The sequence below is a fragment of the Aspergillus neoniger genome (genome assembly GCF_003184625.1).
Source record: "Aspergillus neoniger CBS 115656 unplaced genomic scaffold BO87scaffold_29, whole genome shotgun sequence".
Lineage (NCBI taxonomy): Eukaryota > Fungi > Ascomycota > Eurotiomycetes > Eurotiales > Aspergillaceae > Aspergillus > Aspergillus neoniger.
In genome coordinates this window covers 99,596-123,304 of record NW_020291157.1, presented here as the reverse complement: position 1 = coordinate 123,304, position 23,709 = coordinate 99,596, and the positions used below count along the sequence as shown (strand labels likewise).

The 23,709-nt window shown below is 52.2% G+C and overlaps 9 protein-coding genes across 9 annotated transcripts; 5 read left to right on the top strand and 4 right to left on the bottom strand.

The window, feature by feature from the left end:
* The first annotated feature begins 377 nt into the window (after window positions 1–377).
* On the top strand, window positions 378–2,994 carry BO87DRAFT_124446 (cyclin family protein). Its single transcript, XM_025617993.1, has 4 exons — window positions 378–602; window positions 778–1,857; window positions 1,918–2,457; window positions 2,511–2,994. Exons 1-4 carry the CDS (start codon window positions 591–593, stop codon window positions 2,772–2,774), a joined length of 1,896 nt encoding a protein of 631 aa, XP_025476840.1. The 5' UTR covers window positions 378–590; the 3' UTR covers window positions 2,775–2,994.
* Window positions 2,995–3,641: 647 nt separating this feature from the next.
* BO87DRAFT_378985 (RNA helicase) lies at window positions 3,642–8,058 on the bottom strand. Its single transcript, XM_025623924.1, has 3 exons — window positions 7,746–8,058; window positions 4,125–7,659; window positions 3,642–4,053 (listed from the first exon to the last, which is right to left on the bottom strand). Exons 1-3 carry the CDS (start codon window positions 7,986–7,988, stop codon window positions 3,773–3,775), a joined length of 4,059 nt encoding a protein of 1,352 aa, XP_025476839.1. The 5' UTR covers window positions 7,989–8,058; the 3' UTR covers window positions 3,642–3,772.
* Window positions 8,059–8,298: 240 nt separating this feature from the next.
* Window positions 8,299–9,250, top strand: BO87DRAFT_399497 (DNA 5'-adenosine monophosphate hydrolase; the record flags this gene model as incomplete). The annotated part of the gene is made up of 2 exons (XM_025625443.1): window positions 8,299–8,401; window positions 8,490–9,250. The coding sequence occupies 2 exons, from the start codon at window positions 8,299–8,301 to the stop codon at window positions 9,248–9,250; spliced, it is 864 nt and encodes a 287-aa protein (XP_025476838.1).
* Window positions 9,251–9,610: 360 nt separating this feature from the next.
* Window positions 9,611–10,532, bottom strand: BO87DRAFT_399496 (putative translocon-associated protein, alpha subunit; the record flags this gene model as incomplete). The annotated part of the gene is made up of 3 exons (XM_025625442.1): window positions 9,611–9,896; window positions 9,953–10,386; window positions 10,461–10,532. The coding sequence occupies 3 exons, from the start codon at window positions 10,530–10,532 to the stop codon at window positions 9,611–9,613; spliced, it is 792 nt and encodes a 263-aa protein (XP_025476837.1).
* A 346-nt stretch (window positions 10,533–10,878) lies between these two features.
* Window positions 10,879–13,021, top strand: BO87DRAFT_378984 (CCCH zinc finger protein). The gene is made up of 4 exons (XM_025623923.1): window positions 10,879–11,203; window positions 11,265–11,408; window positions 11,467–11,803; window positions 11,890–13,021. Exons 1-4 carry the CDS (start codon window positions 11,129–11,131, stop codon window positions 12,702–12,704), a joined length of 1,371 nt encoding a protein of 456 aa, XP_025476836.1. The 5' UTR covers window positions 10,879–11,128; the 3' UTR covers window positions 12,705–13,021.
* BO87DRAFT_124380 (uncharacterized protein) lies at window positions 12,820–13,293 on the top strand. The gene has a single exon (XM_025617992.1). The coding sequence runs from the start codon at window positions 12,936–12,938 to the stop codon at window positions 13,197–13,199; it is 264 nt and encodes an 87-aa protein (XP_025476835.1). The 5' UTR covers window positions 12,820–12,935; the 3' UTR covers window positions 13,200–13,293.
* On the bottom strand, window positions 13,024–15,507 carry BO87DRAFT_340546 (telomere-binding alpha subunit central domain protein). The gene is made up of 4 exons (XM_025620666.1): window positions 15,080–15,507; window positions 14,113–15,022; window positions 13,684–14,047; window positions 13,024–13,588 (listed from the first exon to the last, which is right to left on the bottom strand). The coding sequence occupies exons 1-4, from the start codon at window positions 15,332–15,334 to the stop codon at window positions 13,297–13,299; spliced, it is 1,821 nt and encodes a 606-aa protein (XP_025476834.1). The 5' UTR covers window positions 15,335–15,507; the 3' UTR covers window positions 13,024–13,296.
* A 452-nt stretch (window positions 15,508–15,959) lies between these two features.
* BO87DRAFT_124352 (karyopherin alpha) lies at window positions 15,960–18,081 on the top strand. The gene is made up of 3 exons (XM_025617991.1): window positions 15,960–16,279; window positions 16,568–17,077; window positions 17,137–18,081. Exons 1-3 carry the CDS (start codon window positions 16,046–16,048, stop codon window positions 18,037–18,039), a joined length of 1,647 nt encoding a protein of 548 aa, XP_025476833.1. The 5' UTR covers window positions 15,960–16,045; the 3' UTR covers window positions 18,040–18,081.
* A 1,072-nt stretch (window positions 18,082–19,153) lies between these two features.
* On the bottom strand, window positions 19,154–23,633 carry BO87DRAFT_461432 (cohesin subunit IRR1). Its single transcript, XM_025629088.1, has 3 exons — window positions 23,382–23,633; window positions 22,760–23,294; window positions 19,154–22,693 (listed from the first exon to the last, which is right to left on the bottom strand). Exons 2-3 carry the CDS (start codon window positions 23,259–23,261, stop codon window positions 19,542–19,544), a joined length of 3,654 nt encoding a protein of 1,217 aa, XP_025476832.1. The 5' UTR covers window positions 23,262–23,294; window positions 23,382–23,633; the 3' UTR covers window positions 19,154–19,541.
* Between the last annotated feature and the right edge of the window lie 76 nt (window positions 23,634–23,709).

The window sequence follows — 23,709 nt, the reverse complement described above, 5'->3', positions numbered from 1 at the left end:
GCCTGCGATATAAAGTGCTTTTTATTACCAGATATAGCTTGGTTTGGAGTAGAAATATGGGCAGTAAAGGAATTGATGTGCTGGTGGGAAGACGCGTTAGATGATGTCACCCGCTCTGGGGAGCAAGCAAACAGCGCAAACAGCGGCTGACCTAAGCATGCCATAGCAACCCCCGAAGCGGACTAGCGCGGGTGTTGTTGACGGTAACCAAGTAAGGAAGTGACCGTTTCGGGCAATGCTGGTGGTTGCCCTTGAGATTCAGTTCAAACTCAGCTTTTGTTTGTCCTGCCCTTTCTTCGTTGCTGGTCGCCCTGCCTTTGTCAATGTATTGGTGTTAGTCGTCGTCTTCCAACCAACCTCCTCCCTCTCGTGGCAGCCAATTTTAACACTCAAACCTGGTCGAACTGGCGCTATCGCTCGAGCCCTTGGCGCGGTCTTGTGTTTGTTTGGGGTCGCATTTTTAGTATAACTTTAGCTGCGACGACCAACTCCTGCGCAGGGCGCAGAGAAGTAAACAACCACCCACCCTTCCCCAAGCTCCCCCAAACACGGTTCTCGAGGCTTCAGAGTATCGCCTCTCTTCATCCAAGATGGATGCAAAGGTACGTTATCTTCCATTGCATGTTCTTCCTGCCTGTCAGCCGTCCAATCGGCTTATAAACATGGCATGCATGTTCACGGTGCTGCACGCGCACTGAGGGTTTAGCCTCCGATTATCCCTTCACCAAGGTCGCGACTTAGTTAATAACACTGAGCTGACGAGATTTATGGCATTAGCCCCAGAGAATTCGCGTCCGTGGTGACGAGAATGCCCCCTTCCCTCTCGCAGCCAACAAGACCCTTACCCAGAAAAACAAATCCACGCCTGCCTTGTCCACCATGTTCCAGAACGGCACTAACAAAGGTGCGGCCAAGCGGGCTGCTTTTGGCGATGTCAGCAACACGGCCAAACCAATTGCCGGTCGCGATGATATCTCCCTGGCGGGCAAGAAGCAGACCAAAGGGGCAGAGAAGGCGGCGTTGATCGTCGAGAAGAAGGCCAGCCTGGCGCAGCCAGCTCAGCGGCCCATGTCAATGGCTGGTATGAAAGGCCTTTTGAACAATGTTCCCAACGCCAAACCCATTGAACCTTCCAAGCAAATCGCCTTGCAGCAGCAAACTGCAAATGCGAGAAAGATCTTAAACAAGCGGGCTACAGTATTCAAAGACGCGTCGGAACCGTCGAACAACAAATGCGAAATTACATCCAAGGAAACCAACACCGAACTCGAGGAAGGAGACAACAAGGCATCCCTTGCACAGGCGCCCGCAGCTGCGAAGCGGACCACTACGAAGGAGGAAGCTACACACGAAGAACCGAAGCCAGTCCTGGAAGACGCCGAAGAGCATTCCATTGTGGACTCTGAGGTGGACGAGGCAGAGAAGGCTTTGCTGGAGGTTGATGATGATCATTGCAAGGTCCAGGATCATAGCGAGGATCCCAAGCCCCGCGAGCTTCCCGCTGCGCCGGAGGTTCCTGAACCTAACCGTGTCGCGAAGGTTCATCGTGACTCTGCCTCGACCTCGCATGCACCAGCACAGTCGGAGCCGGAAGATTGGGATGAAGAGGACGAGCATGAGGAGGAAGATGGGTATATCACTGCTCGCTCCTACCGCTCTCGCGGCGAAAATACCACCGGGGGTGCCACCACAGTGCTTTTCCCCAAATTCACCCAGCAAGTCCGACGCGAACTAGCTCTCGCGGAGCAGGTCGTGGAGGCCACACGGACTGAGGAAGACATTGAAGATGAATGGTACGATACAAGCATGGTTGCTGAGTACAGCGAGGAGATTTTCGAATACATGAGAGAACAAGAGGTACGTACTAAGTCTGGAGAAACCTGATCCTATGTAGTTAGATACTTACATGGCCTACAGATCAAGATGCTACCCAATGCTCACTATATGGATAACCAAGCCGAGATCCAATGGTCTATGCGGTCTGTGCTTATGGACTGGGTCGTGCAGGTCCACTATCGGTTCTCTTTGCTTCCCGAGACCCTCTTTCTGTGTGTCAACTACATCGACCGCTTTCTTTCTTGCAAGATCGTGTCCCTGGGCAAACTTCAGCTTGTGGGTGCCACTGCCATCTTCATCGCCGCCAAGTATGAGGAGATCAACTGCCCGTCCGTGCAGGAAATTGTCTACATGGTAGATGGAGGATATTCCATGGACGAGATTCTCAAAGCCGAGCGTTTCATGTTGAGCATGTTGCAGTTCGAGCTGGGATGGCCTGGCCCGATGAGTTTCCTGCGAAGGATCAGCAAGGCCGACGACTACGACTTGGAGACGCGCACTCTTGCCAAGTACTTCTTGGAGATCACCGTCATGGATGAGCGTTTTGTCGGAAGCCCCGCGAGCTTCGTTGCCGCTGGCGCTCACTGCCTGGCTAGGCTCATGCTGCGGAAGGGAACCTGGGTATGTCCTTGACCTGCTGAAGTTCGAAAGAAGTCGTCCTAACATGTTCCCAGACTCCCGCCCACGCCCACTATGCCGGATACACTTACACGCAGCTACTCCCACTCATTTCTCTCATGGTGGAGTGCTGCGAGAACCCTCGCAAGCACCACGGCTCTATCTACGAGAAATTTTCTGACAAACGCTACAAGCGCGCTTCTCTGTTCGTTGAGAACGAGATGAGAAAGGGAATCATTGTCCCAGAGCCGGCCAGAGATAGCTCTTATTCCGATCGCAACGCATCAACTGAACCAGCGCCCTACTGGAAGCGCGCATAGCTTCTTATCTAGTCACTCACGCTGAATCCCTCGACCTCTTCTAACCGCTACCACTTACAGAAAACTCAACCCATCGTCGTCGTTTACTTCTGCATATAGAGCATGAAAATGTCTGACACGGCGCAGGGGTTCAGGGTTTGCTGGCTACACTGACCTGCAACCCGTGCCTGTTGAAAGCTGCTAATATCTGAAAATAAGAGGCGTGAGTGTGCGCAGAAGCTCACGTCGCCAATACCCCAGGATCAAGGTCCTCACACCCTCATTCACCTTTTTTATGATACCAAGACATGTGACGCCTATGGCCATCCATGCAAGATGTAGACCACGCAAGAAAAGCCGATGCCGTGATCGGAAATCGGATGTCAGGGAGCCGGAGTTCTTTTGCTTTTACCTCATTTCTTTTTTCCTTTTCTATTAATGATTTGCACGACAATTGATTCATGCAAGCAGTCCGGGTTCGGGAGTTAATGGGTCGATGGCTGTCTTTTCTTACAATCCCTCCTTTACATTTTCTTCATTTCTCTCCTATGTCGTTATGCCCTTGTGTTATTTTACCTTTCTCGACTATCACGACCTATCTCACGCTCCCGGCAGATTGCTGCTATCCACGGAATCTTCACGACGAACGGCGAGCTCCCCCGAGCATCGCTATAATTCATTGCCCTCTGATTTCCTTTGTTTCGTTGGAAATGACGTTTACCGTTCGTCTATTACCGCATGCATCGTTCTGTGGATTATTATCCAGGTTTATGACCCACCAGTTAATGCCATTGGATCTATCTCTTCAGCTCCAGCCTTAGAAGACTATACATCGTAGTTTCTAGGAAAATAGGCCATTCAGTAACATCAAATTCATCATGACATTCACCCACATCTACTTTTGTATCATCATCTGTCTAGCATCTAGCACCTTACTAGTAAATATCCATACCTCTACCCCAAGATATTTTCACCAGTAACCAAAACATCTCACCCAAAAATATATACCCAAACCCTCCTCACTGATCCAACCCATTAAACTCAATCAACCTCTTCACAACCTCAACCACCTTATCCGCCGTCTTCGTCTGATCACCACCCCCTGCACCACTACCACCACCATTAGGCTGATCAATCCTCATGGCAATAATCTCATCCAGCATCATCCGCAACCTGGACACCAAAACACCGATCCGAGCCCATCCGCGCAGCCGTAACCATCCATCGACGATTAAGCCGCGACCTGCGGTGTCGAGGTCAATGGATCCGCAGAAGAGGAGGAGGGAGTAGGCGTTGAAGGCTATATATCACATTAGTATATTTGCTTCATAGGTATGGTATAGTAGAGGAATTATTTTGGGGGCAACTTACGCGTCAAATCACGAATAAACACCTTACTCGTGGCCATTTTGGTAAAGTAGCTGAGATATGCAGATGAGCTAGGGTACGATTGGGCCGAGAAGCAGACGGAGGAAGGATGGATGAAGACGCGGCCATTCTCTTGGTTGAAGTATTTGATTGTTCGTGCGTCCGGGTCGATTTCCACGGTGCCTGTGACGGAGCTGGCGAATTTCTTGTCGGGGAAGGAGATTTGTGCGATTTGAGGTTGGAAGGCGCCGGCGATTAGGGCGCGGAGGAGGGGTTTGTTGGTTGCGTTGCGGTTCCAGTGGGAGGATGAGTCTGAGGAGGAGTAGTTGACGGGGAGGAGGCCGGCGTCTTTGAGGGAGGTGAGGAGTTGGGATTTGTTGGAGGAGATGTCGCGGAGGGTTTGGTGGGAGAGGAAGTTGGCGGAGCACCAGGATTGGGTTTGCCAGTAGCCTTGGGCGTTGACGCGGTCGGACCATTGTTGGTAGGCGAGGAGGTCAGTGAGAAGGTCGCCGTCGGCGCCTTTGGAGAAGGAGGCCTTTGCGGCGTTGGCTTCGTCGCGTTTCTCGCGCGGGGAGACGAACGGGCTCTTGACGGTTAGGATGGCGGAGATGGTGACGCAGGCGTCGATGCAGCTGAAGATGGAGCCGTAGACCATCAGCTTTGCGCAGCGAAGATCCGCTGGGATCATGGAGAGGTAGCGGCCCAGGGCGGTTAGTTTGTCGTGGTCGAGAGCGCCGACGCGGTGGAGGAAGTCGAGGGCTCCTTCGACGGCGGTGCTTTCGGGTGGGGTGATGGTGTTGGCTAGGAAGGTGGCGACGTCGTTGATGCCCTTCATGGCTTTGACGGATAGGCAGAGCTGCTCGAGGGGTACTCGACGGATTTCGGGGTCGGGACGCTGTGCCATGTTTGCCTCTGCTTTGCGGGTGTAGAGCTTGTAGCATGTACCGGCGCGGACACGACCGGCTCGACCACGTCGTTGTTTGCAGGCTGCTTGGGATGCCCATACTTCTTGCAGTCGGACGATGTTGTCGCGGGGGTCGTAGCTTGTTTCTTTGACTCGGCCGGTGTCGATGACGGCTACGATATCCTCGATTGTGATGGATGTTTCGGCAACGTTGGTTGCTGCGATGACCTTGCGCTTGCCCTTGGGAGGGCTGAGGAAGACGCGCCGTTGTTCAGCTGGGAGGAGAGATGCGTGAAGGGGGAGTGGGTGGGCGTTGGGGATTCTCTTCACAGCGTTCAGGCACCGTTCGATCTCCATCGTTCCGGGAAGGAAGATTAGGATGCCTCCTGGCTGGTCGCCTAGCTGGGCGTCTATGTATCGAACTGTGGAGGCAATCAACTCATAGTTGATTCCCATTCCGAGACTGCGGAGGACCTTGCCAAGGGACTCGTCAGCTTGGGCGGATGAGACTGCGTCTTCTTCCTCGTAGTCGCGTTCAGAGAACTCAGGGTAGAACCCTGTGTCGCGGATGATATCGTCTAAGTAGTTATCTTGGACGGGGAAGGTCCGTCCTGGGATGTTAACAAATCCAACGGACTTGCTACCGCCGAAGTAGTTCATGAAGATGTCGGCATCGAGAGTGGCACTCATGAGGATGACCTTGATGTCTTTCCGATAGCGAAGGACGTCTCTCAACAGAGCCAGAAGAAAATCAGTGTCGAGACTCCGTTCGTGTACCTCATCCACCACGACGTGGGTGACATCCGCGAGAGAGCTTGCAACATTACCGTCGGGGCCGCTGCCAGATTGCATGCGACGGAGCAGAACACCAGTGGTGACAAATGTGATCTTCGTTGTGCCTGCCTTGGCCTTCGACTCGCCTCGGATGATGTATCCGACCTCGTCACCAACCGACGCACATCGCTCATCGGATACGCGATCTGCGAGACCCAAGGCAGAAATTCTGCGAGGTTGGGTACAGATAATGTTGGCGGCAGCGCCAAGGTCTCGCTTGATCAGATCATCAAGCAGGAATTGGACGGACTGGGTACTCTTTCCACTACCGGTCTCACCAGAGATGATAGTAACCTGGTACTTGTTCACGGCTTGAATGATAGCGTCCTGTGTGTTCCAGGCTGGAAGAGCTTGTCGTTTCCTAGTCATCTCTTGCTGGGCCTTGGTTGTCTGCTTCGCTTCCCAGGCTTCTCTCAGCGCGACGCTTTGCGGCGAGCCCGCCTGCCAGTTCACGTCTCTGCCCTTCTTGCGCGATTGGCGAACAGGGAGTTGAGATACAGATCCGGTGGCAGTTGGAGAAGCAGAAACTGTCGAGATATCCCTCAGACGCCCTGGATTCTCCATAACTTCCGGCAGATGGACCTCCAGCCAGTCCAGGATATTGAATATCATGGGCTCACCGAAGAAGTTCTCCTCAGAGTACTGTACCACCTGGCGTATAGCGCTCAGGCGTATGTAAGCTGGAATGCCCTTGGCCAGAATAGAGATAACCGGGACAGATGAGGGATAGTGCGTAGAAGGCCTTTGGAAACGGAATGTCAAAGATTCTGGTAAGTCTGATCCCTCACTCTTTATTTCACAGACTTTAGGCGAAACTCGCTTGTATCGTTCGCCGAAGATAGCCTCCAGGGTTTCTTGCTCTTCTGCCCATAGATCCTCTTCCGCAATGGGCGAAGAGTCGGCAGCAGAACTCGACCCGTGCACCAGTGTGCTTTGGAGGAACTCTGCTGCCGCAAGTTCATCACCCTTTTTGCTATCCAATGTGCGCGAGCACAGGTCAGCAGGGTAGCCGATGGAGGCGAGGCGTTTGATTCTGGCCTCTCTTGCAAGATCATCGCTGGCAAGGCTCACACCGGCGGAGTACCCTTCAGGTAGACACCAACGCGGAAGGTCATCTTCCGGGACATATATAAGAAGCCATTCCAGGACCTCCTCCCGGTCCTTGCATGTGCTTGTCGCCTCCTCAACGTGGCTGCGCCGGAAGCCCAGCTGAGTGAGCTCATCGACAATAGATTTGCGTTCGCGTTCCGGTATCTCCACGTTATAAGGATTCCAAATGGCGTGCTGCCGCAGTATACCCTCGATTTCACGGCGCACTTTGCCCCCAAGGTCGACCTTTGGTGCTTGCGACCAGATCTTCTTGCCCCTGTTATCACCGCTAGAGCCCAGTCCCAAGTCAACCGTCTTCTCTGCCTCCTTCGCCTGTGTCTTTTCGCGCTCTTTCCGCTTCTTCTCCAAGTCTGCAGCTGCACTTTCTCGCTCCTGCTTGGCGAGGAACGGATCTGCCTCGTACATCCATCCTTTCCCTCCCTTGGTATCTGCCGATTTGATCTCCGTAAAATCCTCTTTCCAAAGCTTCTTATAGGTGGGCGGAAGCATCATATGAATATTCTTCATGTTACAGACTCGAAATAGGGCATAAGCAGCAGCGAAATGGCGCGCCTCTAGCGCCGTTGGTTGCGCGGCGAGATGCTTGTGGGACGGAGGGGGTTTCATAGGAGGGAGTACGACAGTTTCTCGAGTCTTCGGATCGATGCGCTTCAGAATAACGGAGGATACAAAGCCCTCCGAGACTTTAATCTGCGATGCGATAGAATTGTCAGCATGACGAGGCCGTTCATCTTTAAATACTTAAATAGACGAAAATGGGCCATCATCGGCCATACCATTGTATACTCAGGCTTCTCCCACTTCTGCTTCTGGCAGTGCTCCGCAAGCATATTGACCGGCAGCTTTCCGGTCCATGATGCGCCTCCAATAACCTCCTTTACTGAGGGTTTCTTAGGCTCCTCCGTAGAAGCCTGCGCTTTCTTCGCTGTCTCCGCCGATCGTTCGGCGGCAGCTTTGGCAGCTTTGGTCCCCGGTTTGGGGGCTCCTCCACGGGCGTCGTTCTTTTTCTTGGGGGGCATGATTCCAAAATGACAGATAGTCTAAAGCAGACGCCCGTGGAGTAACTCAGGCCGTTGAGGAGAATCCAAAAAGGTACCTAGAGCACTCCTGGTATCGAAAAGGTAGCAACGGGAGTTTCTGAGACGATTCCGCGGTTGGCTTGTCCCGCACTAGGCCGCTTTGATCCTTTGGGTAGGGCTGCGGGGAGTCGCCGATGATCGCATTGCATTGCTTCGGCCTCTCCGCATCATGAGCAAGAGCTCTGAATCTCACCTACAACAGCTCTGTACCACCCACTCGTTGTGCTCATCAGCTAGCAACTCTACTACAATGACTGAATCTCCAACTCTGGAGCTCGACAGTCCCACAGAACAGGATGTCGCGCCCGCAGAAGCGCAGCAGCTGCCACCCAAGCCAGCGAAACGAGACGCTTGTACGCTCTGAACAAACATCAACTCATCTCCCATCCCTCCCCTTGCATAACAGACGCAGGAACCACTAACTGATCATTCCTATCTCAGTTACAGAACTACTTGCCCCGAAACCTAAACATCCCAAGCATGGCGATCCCAGCACCTCCTCCAAGCACATTCCTCCTACCTCTAAAAGGCGAGCCATCGGTGGCCCCCGAGACGGCCTAGGCGTCTATATCACGAAACCAGAATCCTTCCCCTCCAACGTAGTAGTATACTACGACGACGACTTCGTCGTTATCCACGACATGTTCCCTAAGGCAACCCTCCACCTCCTACTTCTCCCACGAGATCCCCAGAAAACGCGCCTCCATCCATTTGAAGCCTTCGAGGACGTCGAGTTCCTGGCAAAAGTGAAGAAAGAAACGCAGAAACTCCGCAAACTCGCTGCTGGAGAGCTCAGACGAATACACGGGAAATACTCGGCGCAGGATAAGGAAAGGCAAGAGGCGCTTAATGTAGAACCACCGCTGGAGGAGCTGCCGCCGGGGAGAAACTGGGAGCAGGAGATCGTGTGTGGGATTCATGCGCATCCCTCCATGAATCACTTGCATGTGCATGTTATCTCCGTGGATCGGTTCAGCGATCGTCTAAAGCATAGGAAACATTACAATAGCTTTTCTACACCGTTTTTCGTCAATATTGATGATTTTCCGCTCGCGCCAGATGATGTGCGGAGGCAGCCGGATGAACAAGGCTACTTGCGGAGGGATTTTGTCTGTTGGCGCTGTGGGAAGCAATTCGGAAACAAATTCGCCGAGCTGAAGCTACATCTAAAGGAGGAATTTGATGCATGGAGAAAGCTGTGAGGCGCAGGAACTGCCCGCATGCATGCAGGATGGTATAAGCGACTGGGAGCTAGAGGCACGTTCTGCCATGTTTGGTTGAGCTTCAATTGGCACCTGATGGAGTGATGCGGGGAACCGACGATGCGGTCCCCCTGGCTGATTGCGTGAGCTTCGATTATAAATATCAATTTGAAGTAAATGTACACGCAAATCCAAGGCAGCAATAACTCTCGGTGGGGCCGCATTTTCAGTGACCCTTTCCCAAGTCCGCTAGCCTTACTCCAGAGTCGCTGAGAGAACCAACCAAGGTTCCCTCCGACTCCAAGCCCTTCCCAATATCTCCTCACAAATCACCCAAAGACTCAGCACTGCAAGGGCCATTTAGGCACGGTTCTTAGACTTGGCGCCACCCTTGACCTTCCTGGCCTCAGGACGGTTGATGTGGTGAGCGGGAATCCACTCGGCGTTGTAGGTAGTGGCAGACGAGACAGCAGGGCTGCTGGGAGCCTCAACGGGGGCCTCCTTCTTGGAGGCACCAGCGGACTTCTTGTACTCGGGACCCTTTGCAGCACGGCGCTTCTGGGGGAAGTAGGGAGCAATCCAGACGGCGTAGAAGAAGTAGACGACGCCAGAGAAGCAAGCCAGGAGGAAGAAGTACAGGAAAAGGCTAATGATAATCGGGTTAGCTTGATCCCATCGACGAGCTGTGAGAATGTGCCTTACATCTGAGGGTCAAAGATGCTGGTCTCGGGCTCAACGACGCTGACAGTGCCGTTGTAGGCGTACAGAGTGAAGAGGTTGCCATTGGTATCAGAGATAACGGAAGCGAGAGTAAGCAGCAAGTCCTGGGGGTGCATTTCGGTGGCGAAGCTGTAGCTGACGCTCTCCTGCTGACCGGCCGGGATCTCAACGCTGTAACGGTGCGCAGTCAGGTTGCGAACAATTTGGCTGCTTTCTCCTTCAACCGCCGACAAGGAACCTCCAATGAAATTCACAGTCACAGGAACTTCATCCTCATTGGCGAAAGTGATCAGCGCCTCAGTCGGGTAGCCATTGACAAGCTTGACACCGAAGATCTCCTCGGAGGCAGGGAAGGAGGCGTGGGCCGTGACAGAAAGCAATTGGGTTTCAGGGAGATCATCCTTCTCAGCAGCATCCTAATAAGATGCGACATCGCGTCAGCAACTCAATTGACTGTAAAACGATAGGAGTCACGCGAGTGGGAACATACCGCCGCGAGACTGCCGCCAATCAAGGCCTGGACAGAAAGGAGAGCCAGGGACAAGAAACCAAAGCGACCCATTGTGAACGAACCGGGAGTTGGGGACGAGAAGAGAAAGGGTGAGGGTGAGGAGAGGGGGGAAAGGGTGGGGAAGAGAAAGACCGAAGAGGCGATCGGACCAGAGATGGATGGAGGAAGAAGAGAGGGAGAAGTAAGTAAGAGGGAGAGAAGCAGCAAGAAAGAGAGGAAGGGGAACCGGGCAATTTCTCCACGTAGCCTCAATACTGCCTCAGGTTGGCTGGGATGGTTCCCCATGCGGCGGGCTGACTCAGCCCCAGCTCTCCCCGGCCGGCGGCTCGTGACTGGTTGGCGCCTCATGCGGCTGTTTTGATGGTGACTTGCTCTAGGCTTGTGCCAGTCCAGTTCACTTGTCTCTGTAGATCTCGCACTTTCTTCGTGACTGTACAGTAAATTCACTCCCGATAGTATTGGCTTCCCCGCTGTCTGCCCAATCTTCTACTCTTTTTGGCTCCATAATCTCGATCGTCGCCGTTTCAGCCGCCTACCATCAACCCTTCCCCATTCTCGGTGCTTCTATAGCCTGGCGCTTCCCAAGACCTCTCTCTCACTTGCTATCCCTCTTAAACCATTAGTGCCCAAACCTTACCTAGTCCATCATGACAGCCCCGGAATATCTCGAGCGATATAAACAGGTGGCATCTATAGAACAAGATAAGAATATCCTAATCGAGGTAGCCGCTCAGCATCACAGTATCAAGTGCTCCATGTTGACGTTACACTCCCTGCACCTAGGAACTTTTGCAGCGTGTGACAGAGCTGGAGGCTGCCTTCCAGCAAGAGAAACTCGATCATGAACGTGAAACGCGGTTTAATCGTGATATCCAGCTTCATGAAATGGAGTTAATGCAGCATATCGCGAGGATCAAGGCCATTATGGTGGGACCTTCATAGTTCTGCAGCTTGGTCTGTGCTAATGATGCCCGTCCGCTTTTAGGACCGCGAGCCCTTTATAGTCGTGCTACTAGATGGAACTGGCATCATCTTCAAGGACGAGTTCCTACAAAGGGGAGAAGAAGGTGGCAAAGTTGCAGCCAATAAGCTTGCTGTCGCCCTGAAAGACTATGTTGCCAGCAATTTCCCGGGCCTTGATAATCCAAAAATAATCACGAGGATGTACGTTAACTTGAAAGGTCTGAGTGAGATGTGTGTCCGAGGCGTCATTAGCACCGACCCAGCATCGATCGAGGGCTTTGCTAAGGGCTTCAACAATGGCCATCCACTGTTCGACCTTGTGGATACTGGACTAGACAACGCACATGACAAGATCGCAGGTACGCATCAAGACTTCCTTGTCCAAGATACTTGCATTGGTATGTTACTCAGGACGATGCGCTGACCTGCTGTCTGCCATCTCTAGAGGCCTTCAAAGTCAACCTGTATAACTGCCACTGTCATCAAATCTTCTTAGGATGCGCCGACACCAACGCATATGCCCAGATCTTGGTGGACATAATGGAAGACATTGACCTAGTAGGAAGAGTAACCTTGATCGAGGGCATCACCTTTGAAAAAGATCTGGCCAAGATCAAGGCCGCATACAGAGTCTCTCAGTTCCCAGAAATCCTTCGAAATACAAAAATAACACCTGTCTGGGCCCCGTGGAAAGCCGCAGTAGCGTCCAAACCTCCTCCAGCTCTTACTCCATCGCCGAAACCAGGCGCAGTGCCACTGTCACGAACCTCGACCAGCACGTCAACGAACGCTAGTACGTCTATGTCTTCCACTTCTGCCAGGCCCTCAACTCCTGGGGAATTTCAAGTGGTGCAATCGAAATCGGTTACCCCCGCACGACCCAAGATCGTTGAACGAAACAAGTACGGTCAACGTGTAGACCGGGTTGACTTTAAAAGCATCCCGCGAGAAGAGATGAATCGCCTGAAGAAACTAAAATTGTGCAACCTTCATTACCTCCTAGGAGAATGCACAATTGACAACTGTCAGCATGACCACTCGCGCAGGTTGACCAAAAGTGAACTTTCAGTTTTAACTGCTATCGCCCGCATGACACCCTGCCGATATGGGCTAGATTGCGATGACCCGGAATGTACATATGGGCATCGGTGCCCTCACGCAGAGCCCGGGAAAAAAGATTGTTACTGGGGTTCTAATTGTCGATTTGATCCTGCCGCGCACGGCATCGACACCAATATCGTTAAGTTAACCAAGGTCTAATAGCAGGGGTAGGATAATTGGGGAAGCGAGCTCCATTTTCTCTTTCAAATTTGCAGCGTGAATCAGGACCTGCATTGCTCTAGCACAAAAGTTGTGTTTTCCTTTGGCCTTTGTAATGGCTTCGCGCAGATAAGATTGGACATTTTTTTTTTCACAAGTTTTGGCCCATCAACACCAGAATTCTTGTTTTGCTGGCGTGCTTCCTACACTTGATTCTATACTACCTTGCACATGGTACATATCTTGATGGATATCCCTAAATTCGGTACTCAATCTGTGAAATTTTCTATCAATATGACATTTTCGACTATCTTTCACCCGCTGACTATATCCAATGCATTCTATATCTTCGTCGTAGTACTGCCATCTTTTGACTCTGGTAGTATTCAACATTACTTCAATATGTCAGCTTCTGCACATCACTGGATAAAGGCACGGATTCATCATTCTAGTATCGTATACACAAAACCGTGTCCCCAAGACTCACGCCCTTAGATAACCCTAGCACCAAAAGCAAAACAAAGTACCCTATGTATACAACAACAAACACCACCGTTACGCCCAGAAAGCAGTTTTGCATGCAAAAAGTGTATTACGAAATAGTAGTCATGAACATAGCAAAGCGCCTCTCCCAGCCAAAGCAGTCGTCATGACTACAGCCATTCTCGTCATCTTCGTTATTAATGGTGGTGTTCTCCGTATCAGGGCGATGTTTGCAGAGGACGCCATATTCTTGGATGCAGCAATTGAAAGGTCTGCATGAAACTGGACCTATGTCTTGCTTTCCGTCGTGCAGGGCCGCTCTCTTGCGCTCCTCCAGATCGCCCCATAGGATGAAGAGCTTTTCTCGGAGTTCCTTTAGGTCGTGTTGGTTTCGTCTCAGACTAATGGACGTAGCAAGATTTAAAGTTAGAAGATCGGTCTCACGAGACTTTCATACTTTATGTCAATTATGCAAGGGGTGATCGGCAACACTTACTCGACTGCAGTTAATCCCAATAGATACTCCGCGTCCGGGCCAGCTACAAATAACCTCATCTGTTCTTTTGCTTGGCCTGCGGGTGGAGGAGGGACGCTTTCCACGAGCAGACAAAAGCGCCACTCCCATCTAATGAACCGGTCGGGGTCTCTCTGGGAGGTTCCCTCGCCGGAGGAGTCTTCGGGGACGGAGAAGTCTTCCAGTCGTGGGGGGAAGAAATCGACCACACGAACTGTGGTTCGGTAGCAGAAATTCTGGAAAGGGAAGCGGTACTGTATGTTGTCATATGAGATGTTGTCATGGAGTTTGTTGGAGAGGATCGCTTCGAGGGACATTGTAGGAACAGACGGGTTGCCGGCTATGACTGTCATGGACTGTCAATCAATTGTACAATACCACAGTGGCTATTAACCAGACAGCATGACTCACTGTTCTCATTTGGTGCATATCGCTTGCTGCTTGCTGCTGTGATGGGAACTTGGCCTTCTTCCACCTTTTCGGCTCTCTTTCGCTGTTTCTTGGTGCTTCTCTTGGGAACTTGCTGAGCTTCGTTTTCCGGTTCCCGCTTCCGAGGATTCGCTTTCCAGTATTCCGTCCTACGCTGTAAAAGTTGGTCGACAAATGTATCTTTGCGACGGTCCAAGGTATGTACATTCACTGAATTTGGATTCGTGCGGTTTGTGTGAACACTGGCCTCTAAGATCCCATTGATGCGGCTGCGCTTGACATGCACATTGTATAGCTGGATGAGATCGTTATTCTTTAGGTGTTGGCGTGCATACGATGCATGGGGTTCCCAGAGGGTGATTGTGAGAGTCATTCGTCCAACAGGTCCTGTCCATCTCTTCTTGGGTCTTTTTTGATAACCGTAGACATCTCCTTCAGTGCCAAAGTCATTGTCACCGGCAGCGTCTATTCGGCGGTCTTCGAGACCATCGTTGGCCGTGTAATCGGTGAAATAGAGGACGACCTTTTCACTGTCGTTGGTATAGATCTTGACAATTTCCCCAACGAGATCAACATAGTTTCGCTCTACAATATCCTTGACAAGTGAGAGCTTCTTGTGCGGATAAGGCTTGGAATTTGGAATTGCAGCCTGGACAATATAGGGGCCACGCGGAGTATCCTGGGCTGGGGCTTTGCGGAAGCCATCGACCGCAGGGAGGCTATTCATCAAATTTAGAGCATGTACCTTCTCCGAAGGCGATGGCTCAAAGTGTGTAGGGCCACAAAGGGGTGCAGGACTAGACGTGGGATCCGGGTCCAAGCGAAAGATTGCCCAGGGTACTTCTCTGTCCTGGGCAGCGACTCCCAGCGGGTCTCCTTTGAAATTCCTTACCTGCAGTCAAAGGGTCAGTCTGTCACCGATAAAGGAATTAAGTCATGCCTCACGAACCCACAGATCTCGTATCAGGATGACATCGCGTACTTGGACGGGAGGTAAATGGCTCTCATTGTCTTTGAAATATTTGATTTTCAACCCGTCCCATGTATGTCCATTGTCAAGACCTGAGTCCTTGATGGTAAAGGTGATACAGCTGGATGAGCCTCTAGACTTCCAAATCCCACCGAAGACGTCGACTACGACGCCAATGACACTCACTCTGCCCTGCGCAGAGAGCGCAGTGGACACATCCACGAAGCGAGACATGGTGTGGAAATTACGTTATGTCGCACAATTCATCTTGAAGCCACGGTAGAACAGGGCCTGATGCATATAATGCATCCACTGCAAGACTGAAACGCCGTGAGTTCGGATCCCTTGGCTGTTAATATAGATAAATAAGTTACTAGAAGTAGTATTGTTGATCGAACTGCGAATAGATCGACGCGGGACCGAGTGGAGCAGTTAGTAGTAATACACGTAAACAACGCATCCACCAGAAGGGCCCGAATTAGAAATGGCTAGCAAGACAGCCGGTTTCCAGAACAGCGTCAGAAGGTTTCTCGATCACAACTGATCCAATATAGATAAAGAAACAAGCAGACGCGTATGTAAGGCAAAGAAATGAGAGGAACCGGCGCCAACTTCGCTTAGGCGGAAGTGGCGCTTGCGGGCGGAGCTGGACGAAAACAGCAAATCAGCGGCGTCCCGTGACTGGGCAATCCCACCTCCGAAGAGCATCAACACTTTTTTCCCCTCCTTCTACCATCTCAGCTTTGCGCTTGTCCTTTCTTCCTTTGTCTAGCCTCTTTCTCTATCCCCTTATTTAGCTCGTTGGGATTCCCATCTCCCACATCTTGCTATTTACTTCAACTTCTTCTTTTCTCCCTCATCTCCTTTTCTCTTCCCCCCATTTCTTAAGCTAGTACACCCGGTTGTGGTGCGCTTTGTTTTCACCCCTCTGTGTCCCAAGCAACCATGGCCGAGCGCTACATCCCCGAGCATCGTCGCACTCAGTTCAAGGCCCGGAACCAGTTCCGGCCTGACGAGCTCCGTCGTCGTCGTGAGGAACAACAGGTTGAAATCAGAAAGCAGAAGAGAGATGAGAATTTGGCCAAGAGGAGAGGTATCCAGACCCGCGATGGCGGCATTGGTGTGGGCGGCGGCGTAGCTGCCGAGAGTGACGATGAGGCCAGCGCCATCGAGAGTGAGGTATGCAGTTTCTGCATTTCTTTTTGTTTCTATATCCATTGTTCGATCTCTTTGTTCCTTTCCCGACCGGGAGCTGCGCCCGTCGGCTGCCCGTTTTCGATCTTTCTTTCTGGTCAGTCTTGCTTGTCCAGATGCGTCCCAGTGAGAGCTTTTCACCGCTTTGCCGCCGGGCGAGCCCTCACTCGGCCTTGACTAGACAAGCACACGACCAGCATCATCAAGACTACCATTGCGCTCAGCAAAGATGTGTTCATTCCTGTGCAAATTAGCTAATGGATGGTTTTCTAGCTTAATGTGGAGCTCCCCGAGATGGTGAAGGGCGTCTTCTCCGATCAGATCGACCAGCAGATCCAAGCCACCACCAAGTTCAGGAAATTGCTCTCCAAGGAGCGCAACCCTCCCATTGAGCGTGTCATCGAGACCGGTGTCGTGAGCCGCTTTGTTGAATTCCTCCGATCCCCCCACACTCTTGTTCAGTTTGAAGCCGCTTGGGCTTTGACCAACATTGCCTCCGGTTCCGCCCAACAGACCCAGGTCGTTATCGAGGCTGGTGCTGTGCCGATCTTCTGCGAGCTCCTGAGCAGCCCTGAGCCCGATGTTCGTGAGCAGGCCGTCTGGGCCCTTGGTAACATTGCGGGTGACAGCCCTCAATGCCGTGACTTTGTCCTTAACGCCGGTGCTCTGCGTCCTCTGCTGAACCTCATCAACGATGGCCGGAAGCTGAGCATGCTGCGCAACGCTACCTGGACCCTGAGCAACTTCTGCCGCGGCAAGACGCCTCAGCCTGATTGGAACACCGTATGTCATCCTCTCTTCTCATGCTAACGAGCTGTTGTCGCTAACAATGAATTCCAAAGATTGCCCCCGCTCTTCCTGTCCTTGCTAAGCTCATCTACATGCTTGATGATGAGGTCCTGATCGATGCTTGCTGGGCCATCTCCTACCTGTCCGATGGCGCCAACGACAAGATCCAGGCTGTCATCGAGGCCGGCATCCCCCGCCGTCTTGTCGAGCTCCTCATGCACGCCTCGACCTCAGTCCAGACCCCCGCTCTCCGGTCGGTTGGTAACATCGTCACTGGTGACGATGTCCAGACCCAGGTCATCATCAACTGCGGTGCTCTTCCCGCCCTCCTTGCTCTGCTGAGCTCCACCAAGGACGGTATCCGTAAGGAGGCGTGCTGGACTATCTCCAACATCACTGCTGGTAACTCCAGCCAGATCCAGGCCGTCGTCGACGCCGGCATTATCCCTCCCTTGATCAACCTGCTGGCGAACGGTGACTTCAAGACGCGTAAGGAGGCCTGCTGGGCCATCTCCAACGCCACCTCCGGTGGTCTGCAGAAGCCTGATCAGATCCGCTACCTTGTGTCCCAGGGATGCATCAAGCCCCTGTGCGACCTTCTTGCTTGCCCTGACAACAAGATCATCCAGGTTGCTCTGGACGGTCTGGAGAACATCCTTAAGGTCGGCGAGATGGACAAGGAGGCTGGCCAGGCCGAGGCAAACGTCAACCGCTATGCCCTGTTCATCGAAGAGGCCGGTGGTATGGAGAAGATCCATGACTGCCAGAACAACGCCAACGAGGAGATCTACATGAAGGCGTACAACATCATCGAGAAGTACTTCTCTGATGAGGACGAGGCTGGTGACATTGATGAGGTTGCTCCTCAGCAGACCCAGACTGGATTCGCCCTCGGCACCACGCAACAGCAGGGCGGATTCAACTTCGCCAACGGTGGTGACTCCATGGATATGTAAAAACAAAAAAAAGACAAAAACAAAATTGACACGCATTTTACTGGCAATGAAACAATGACCCCACATGAGAGATCTGCACCCATCTATTTCGATTCTTTCTCGCTAGATCTACACCTGGCGGTCACCATGCCGCCATGTGGACCCTCAACCTTGAGTTCGTGGAGGCTCTGGGACGAGATTATCACTTCATTATTCCAGGCTTCTCGTGACTCAAGAACGGCGGTGTCTAGTGTGGCTTCTCGCCATCCTTGGAGTAACTTTGCGAAGTCTCTTCCGACTCTTTCTTGTTTTGCCCTTCCAGGTTTCCTCATTTTACCCCCTTCTGTCCTCCCCCTCCCCCTCCCCCATCCCCATTTTCCCTTCCCCGTATCATGATTCTTCCCCTCTGTTTTGACCATCACGAACGATAAAGATTCACCATCATGTACCCCTTCTTATACGTGCCTATTACTCTGGTACCACCCCGTAGCATCCCTCATACACAGGCGTATTTGTTTTCTTTTTTCGGTCTCATTCTTGTTCATTTCCTCTGGATTATCCCTTCGGTTGTGGTTGTTTTGCGGGCTTAGGTGCTTTCCGTCCCCTTATCGCCTAGACAGACAAAAATACAGGAATACTACTAGGCGTTGGTGTCGGCATACGCAGACCACTTGCTCTGTCCCTGGATGTGGTTTGGAATCCTTAGAGAAACAGGAAAAAACTCAGTATAGTTTAAAGAGATCCAACAGATCCAGTCATGGTCTATAGTCAACCTAGCCCTGGAAATTGACATATTCTTTTTCACCCCATATATGCCTTACCTACGCTGAAACATTTTGTAAGTGTTCCCTTGATTTCTTCCCATGTAATCCTGACACGGAGACTTGTTCTCACCAAAGACTAATCATATCACACAGATACACAAGTACGCACATTTGTACAGCCGTAGAGGCCGTAGGGCATGATGCAAAGGCGGATAAATAGAACCTCAAACATCCCCTGCCTGTAGACTACTCATGTTGGAGCACCCTCTTAAAAGAGCCAGGCAGAACTTCTCAAGCAATTTACTAGGCAAAGGTAGGCCGATGATCTACGAAAGCTGAAACGAAGAAAACAAATGAGATGGAAGTAGTCTGCGAATATTTCCTTCATTGTCCGGGGGCAAAGGAGGCTTAATGGAGACAGAAGTAAATCAAGAAACGAAGAGTAGTGATATCAGGCCAGGGCTACATAGTAGTAACAGTAAGATGGAAAGCCGGGGTGGGTAGTAGAAATGAAGAAAAAGCAAAGAGACCCCGCATATTAAATTGGAAGGACAGAAGGGAGAATCGAATATTGAAGAAAATGACAGTAGATCGTCACACCGAATCGCAATCAATCAGAAAGATAAAAAAAGGTAAATGGCCTAGAATAGCAAATTGACACCTTAATACTGCGTGCCTTTCCCTAATAATTTTCGTCCGAAAAAGAAAATATCAACTTAATAGACAAGACATGAATGGTATGATGGAAACAGAAATAAACTAATCACCCATAACTTCGTCCTCGTCCGGATCTGGATTATCGTCTTCTTCCTCTTCCTCCTCGTCATCGTCTTGGTCGATGTTCTCCTCTTCGAGGAGGCCACGGGCTCGTAGGTCCTCCTCTTCGTCATCTTCGTGATGGGATTCTTCTTCAGCGTCGTTCTCATCCTCGTCCTCTTCGTCGTCGTCTATCCGTTCGGCGGATTTGTGCTCTCCTGCTCGCTTGCTGGCGCCAGCACCATTCTGGGTTTTGCTTTGCGCCGATGGTTGTTTACTTCGTGAGGTGGCGGCTCGTGTTGCTGTGCTCCTGCTGGGTATGAGGTCCCCAAGATAGGCGAGGACTTCACGGTAGTTTCGACCCAGCTGGGACCGGTTCTTGAGCAGTTTCTTCGTTAATGCCCCACTGTCTGATCCGGTGGCGTCGATGATGCGTCCGACGATGGCGAGGACAATCTTGCCGGTCAGTTCGCACAGGCGTTGTTCGGCAATGATGCTCGATCGGAGGCGCTCGTCGTCCAGTATTTCTTCGGGTTCGGACTCTTCGTCGTCTTCATCCTGGGGTGCTTTTCGGATGTCTTCGTCGGATAGCCCGTCATCGTCGGCAGCCCTTATGGGAACTCGGATCTTCCTCGCGTACGTGCGTTCTGCTATGCTATGTATCCTGGCGATGAGTGTCTTTGGCTCACGTCCGATCTCTTGGACAAGACTTTGAGTCTGGAGGATCACATCCTCGTCATTGGCTGCAGTCAGTCCAGCATGGCGAAGGGTGCCGAATAAGGTCTGAAGGTCTAGGAGCGTCGTGGCTGCGCAAAACCTGATGTCGTCCAGCCCCAAGCGCTGCTTCATGATAGCAACAAGTGTTGTGGTGAAAATCTCACGGCCCTTGGTCAGAGCCTCGAAGTATGCCGTATTAAACGATGCCTTTCCTGCATTCAGGGCCGTGGTCAATGTCTGCACCTTCCACATGAAGTAGAACAGAAGCGTCCGAATGCTGTTTGTAACCAGTTCACTTTCTGCCTTGGCGAGATCCTCATCATCCTCCGGGTCGCGCAGCCCCCGTTTCATCAGATGCACGAGAGCGTTGAAAGGTGCTTCAGAAACGTCTGTGCGCTTACCCTTCGATCGATCAGAAGGCATGGTTTCCAAGACATGCGTACAGTCCGTCACACTGGCAAGGTTGGATATCCGGATCACTGTGTTGACGAGTTCGTTCAGGGTCGCGGGAGATATCGAGCCTCCCTTTGACACGTCCTGCTTTCGTGACAGAGTGCTCAGAGTCTCCACCACGTTGTCCCATAGCTCCTGAATCTTGCCCTCGAGCGCCTCGCGCATATCATCGGAGCTCTTTGCATGAATAAACGCAACGCTGGCCTCGGCCAGGACATCCTGGTCTGAATGGGTCAAGAACTGCTTGTTTATGTCGTTCAACAACGCGGTATAAGCCGTCGCGTCTTTTTGTATATCCTCGATCTTTTCCAAGTCGACGAGATGTTCAAGCCTCAAGACCGCAAATGCCGCCTCCGGTACGGAGCCGTATTTGTTGAGCAGCTGTGGAATGATCTGCGCCAGGCTATGCGAGATCTCCTCCTGCAGTTCTGGGATCTTGTCGGTCAATGCCTTGACTTTCCGGCCCCTCTTATCAATGTCTGACTTGGCAATCTCAAGGACGCGCAGTTTAACTGCGCAGCACAGTACTTCCAGAAGGATCACTTCCTGACCTTCTTGCATCTTGTACGATTTCCGGACCACAGCAGCAGTATCATCCTCGCTGGGGTCCTCCGGGATCTGGGAATGGTCATAGAGAAGGTATCCTGCCAGAGACTGCCAGTGAGCAAGGTCGGTGAGATGGGGATAAATGGCCTCCGTGGCAAGAACGAAACGTGTGTCCATCGGAGCACCCGAAAGCGCATCTCGTGGCGCCACGGGTTCCTCGGCACTTTCATTCTCGAGATCGTCGTAGGCTTGGAGAATATCCGCGAGGCACTTGAACTTGATCCAAGAGCGCTTGGGTGACTCGAAATCGTCCTCATCTTCATCACCGAAGATCTCGCCAGCCTCCTCTGCCATCTCTTCCATGGTGGAGTCGAACACATCCTCGACATTCGCAACGAAGAAGCGACCAGCCGCTTTACGGATCCGGGGTTCGGAGTCGAAAATGAGTTTGCCGACCGTATCCACATCAGCCGGTTCAATCAATCCAGCATCGCGAATCAGGTCAAGCAGCTCGATAGCAGAAGTGCGCACAGTAATCTCAGCATCGTGGGCAGCCATTTCTACCAGGCGTTGGCGGAAACGTTCCGTGAACGATCGAAGGCCCGCCATGTTGTCTTTGATCTCATAGAGGGACTTGAGCTGCTCAACTACCACTGCACGCGATTGGCCCGCGGCGTCAGAGAGGTTCCAGCCAAAATAACGAAGAAACTGGCCCTCGAAAAAGTACTCGCGATAGGTGCGCATCCAGCGTCCCAGAGCTGCCAGGCACTCGGCGCGGATGGCGGGGTCGATATCCCGGTAGCGATGGACGAAGACAACGTTCACACCATCTTTCAGGTAGTCGTCGATCATCTCCAGCTTCTTCTCACCCTCCTCGATCGCTGTCTCAATAGCGTCGACTCGGCCCTTGTTCACTGACCGCTTTTTCTTTTCACTTTCCAGCTGTTTGCGGGACGTGGAGACAGTGGTGTTGACCTCCCGCGCAATATCACAGAAAGCATTCATCGTGGCCAGGGAGACAACGGTAGCGGTGTGTCTGAAAGGCCGGCATCCGGAAGAGGACAGTGACGAGATCCAAACTTGGATGTTCTCGAAAAGGTTCGGATCGCTGTATAGCACGGACGAGTGGTGCAGGGTTTGGATCAGGGTCATGATGAAACTCTCCAAAACGGGGTGGAAAGACCTCAGTTTCCTGGACTTGGAGATCAAGGGGTACTCGGAAATTCCTAAAGTTTGGTACTGATTTGCCAAATCACTCACACGGTGCGGGGCGTGGTCGACATTCTCAATATCAACGGTCGTCACTTCTAGATCAGTTCCCGAGCATTTCAGCATGAAGTTAACCATGTCGCACACTGCCTCCTGCTGTTCTTCTTGATAATGCGTAAGCCACTCCGCCGCAACCGTTTCGACGGTCCGTCCCTTGCCAAAGACCTCCGCTAGGAACAAAATCCGGGTCAGCTATAGCATTTACGCCAAGGGATCAATTGGAGTAAGACACCTACCATAGAGACCGCCCTCGCGCGCAGCCATGGTGAGTCGCGCTTTCATCTGCCTGGGACGCGAAACCGGTTTCTTTCCGTTGGCAGCGGGCCGCAGGGCCAGGCGACTAGGTAGGCCGTTGCCAGCGACCTTGGGTTTCTTCGCGGTACGGGACTTGGGCTTCGGTTTCGATGAGGACGACTGCTTCTTGGCAGCTGCTTTGCGCGCAGCCCGCTTCTTCTCGCGCAGTTCCTCTTCGTCGGGATCTTCGTCGCCGGGCTCATCGCTGTCTGACTCGGACGCGTCCTCGTTGCTCAGTTCATTGTCATCATCGTTATCATCGCCAGTCGTGGTGCGCTTGCGCTTAGCCCCGCCTGCGGTCGCACCATTGCTGGCGCCAAAGCTCTGGGAGTACAGCTCTGGTTTTCGCGTCACGCGACCCGACTTCCTCCTGTCTGTTGACGGGGAGGCATCACTCTGAGTCTGGTCCGGCTGAGGTGTTGAGAGGGGCGACTCGGCTTCCATATCGTCTTTCTGTTGGGAAAAGATATTATATCACTGTAAGTCGGGAAAACGGTCAGTCGGGATCCAACGGAATTCATTGGATGGATGTTCTCAGAGGATTTCGCAGGGCGTAGAGCGTACTTGGACGTGGGGGTTGGTGATCTGTCAAAGATAGAGATGAAACGGGAGCCGCCAAACGCGATGTTGGGGGGTTTCCCAATGACTTCCGGGTTTGCGCGCGCGTCTGAGGCACTTTGCGGCACGCGGACAGTGGGCGGGGAAGAAACGTGAAAAATAAGATAGATCAATAGTAAAGGGAAGCAATTGAGGACATGCGGGAAGCCGGAAGTGGGACCCAAGGGATACGGGGAGGAGAGAGGGAGGGGGGTTAGATAGGACGACGGAGGAGGGACTTTGGGGATCTTGACTTTGGCTCGTTGACGGACGACGCGCTTTGGTGCCTGGCGAT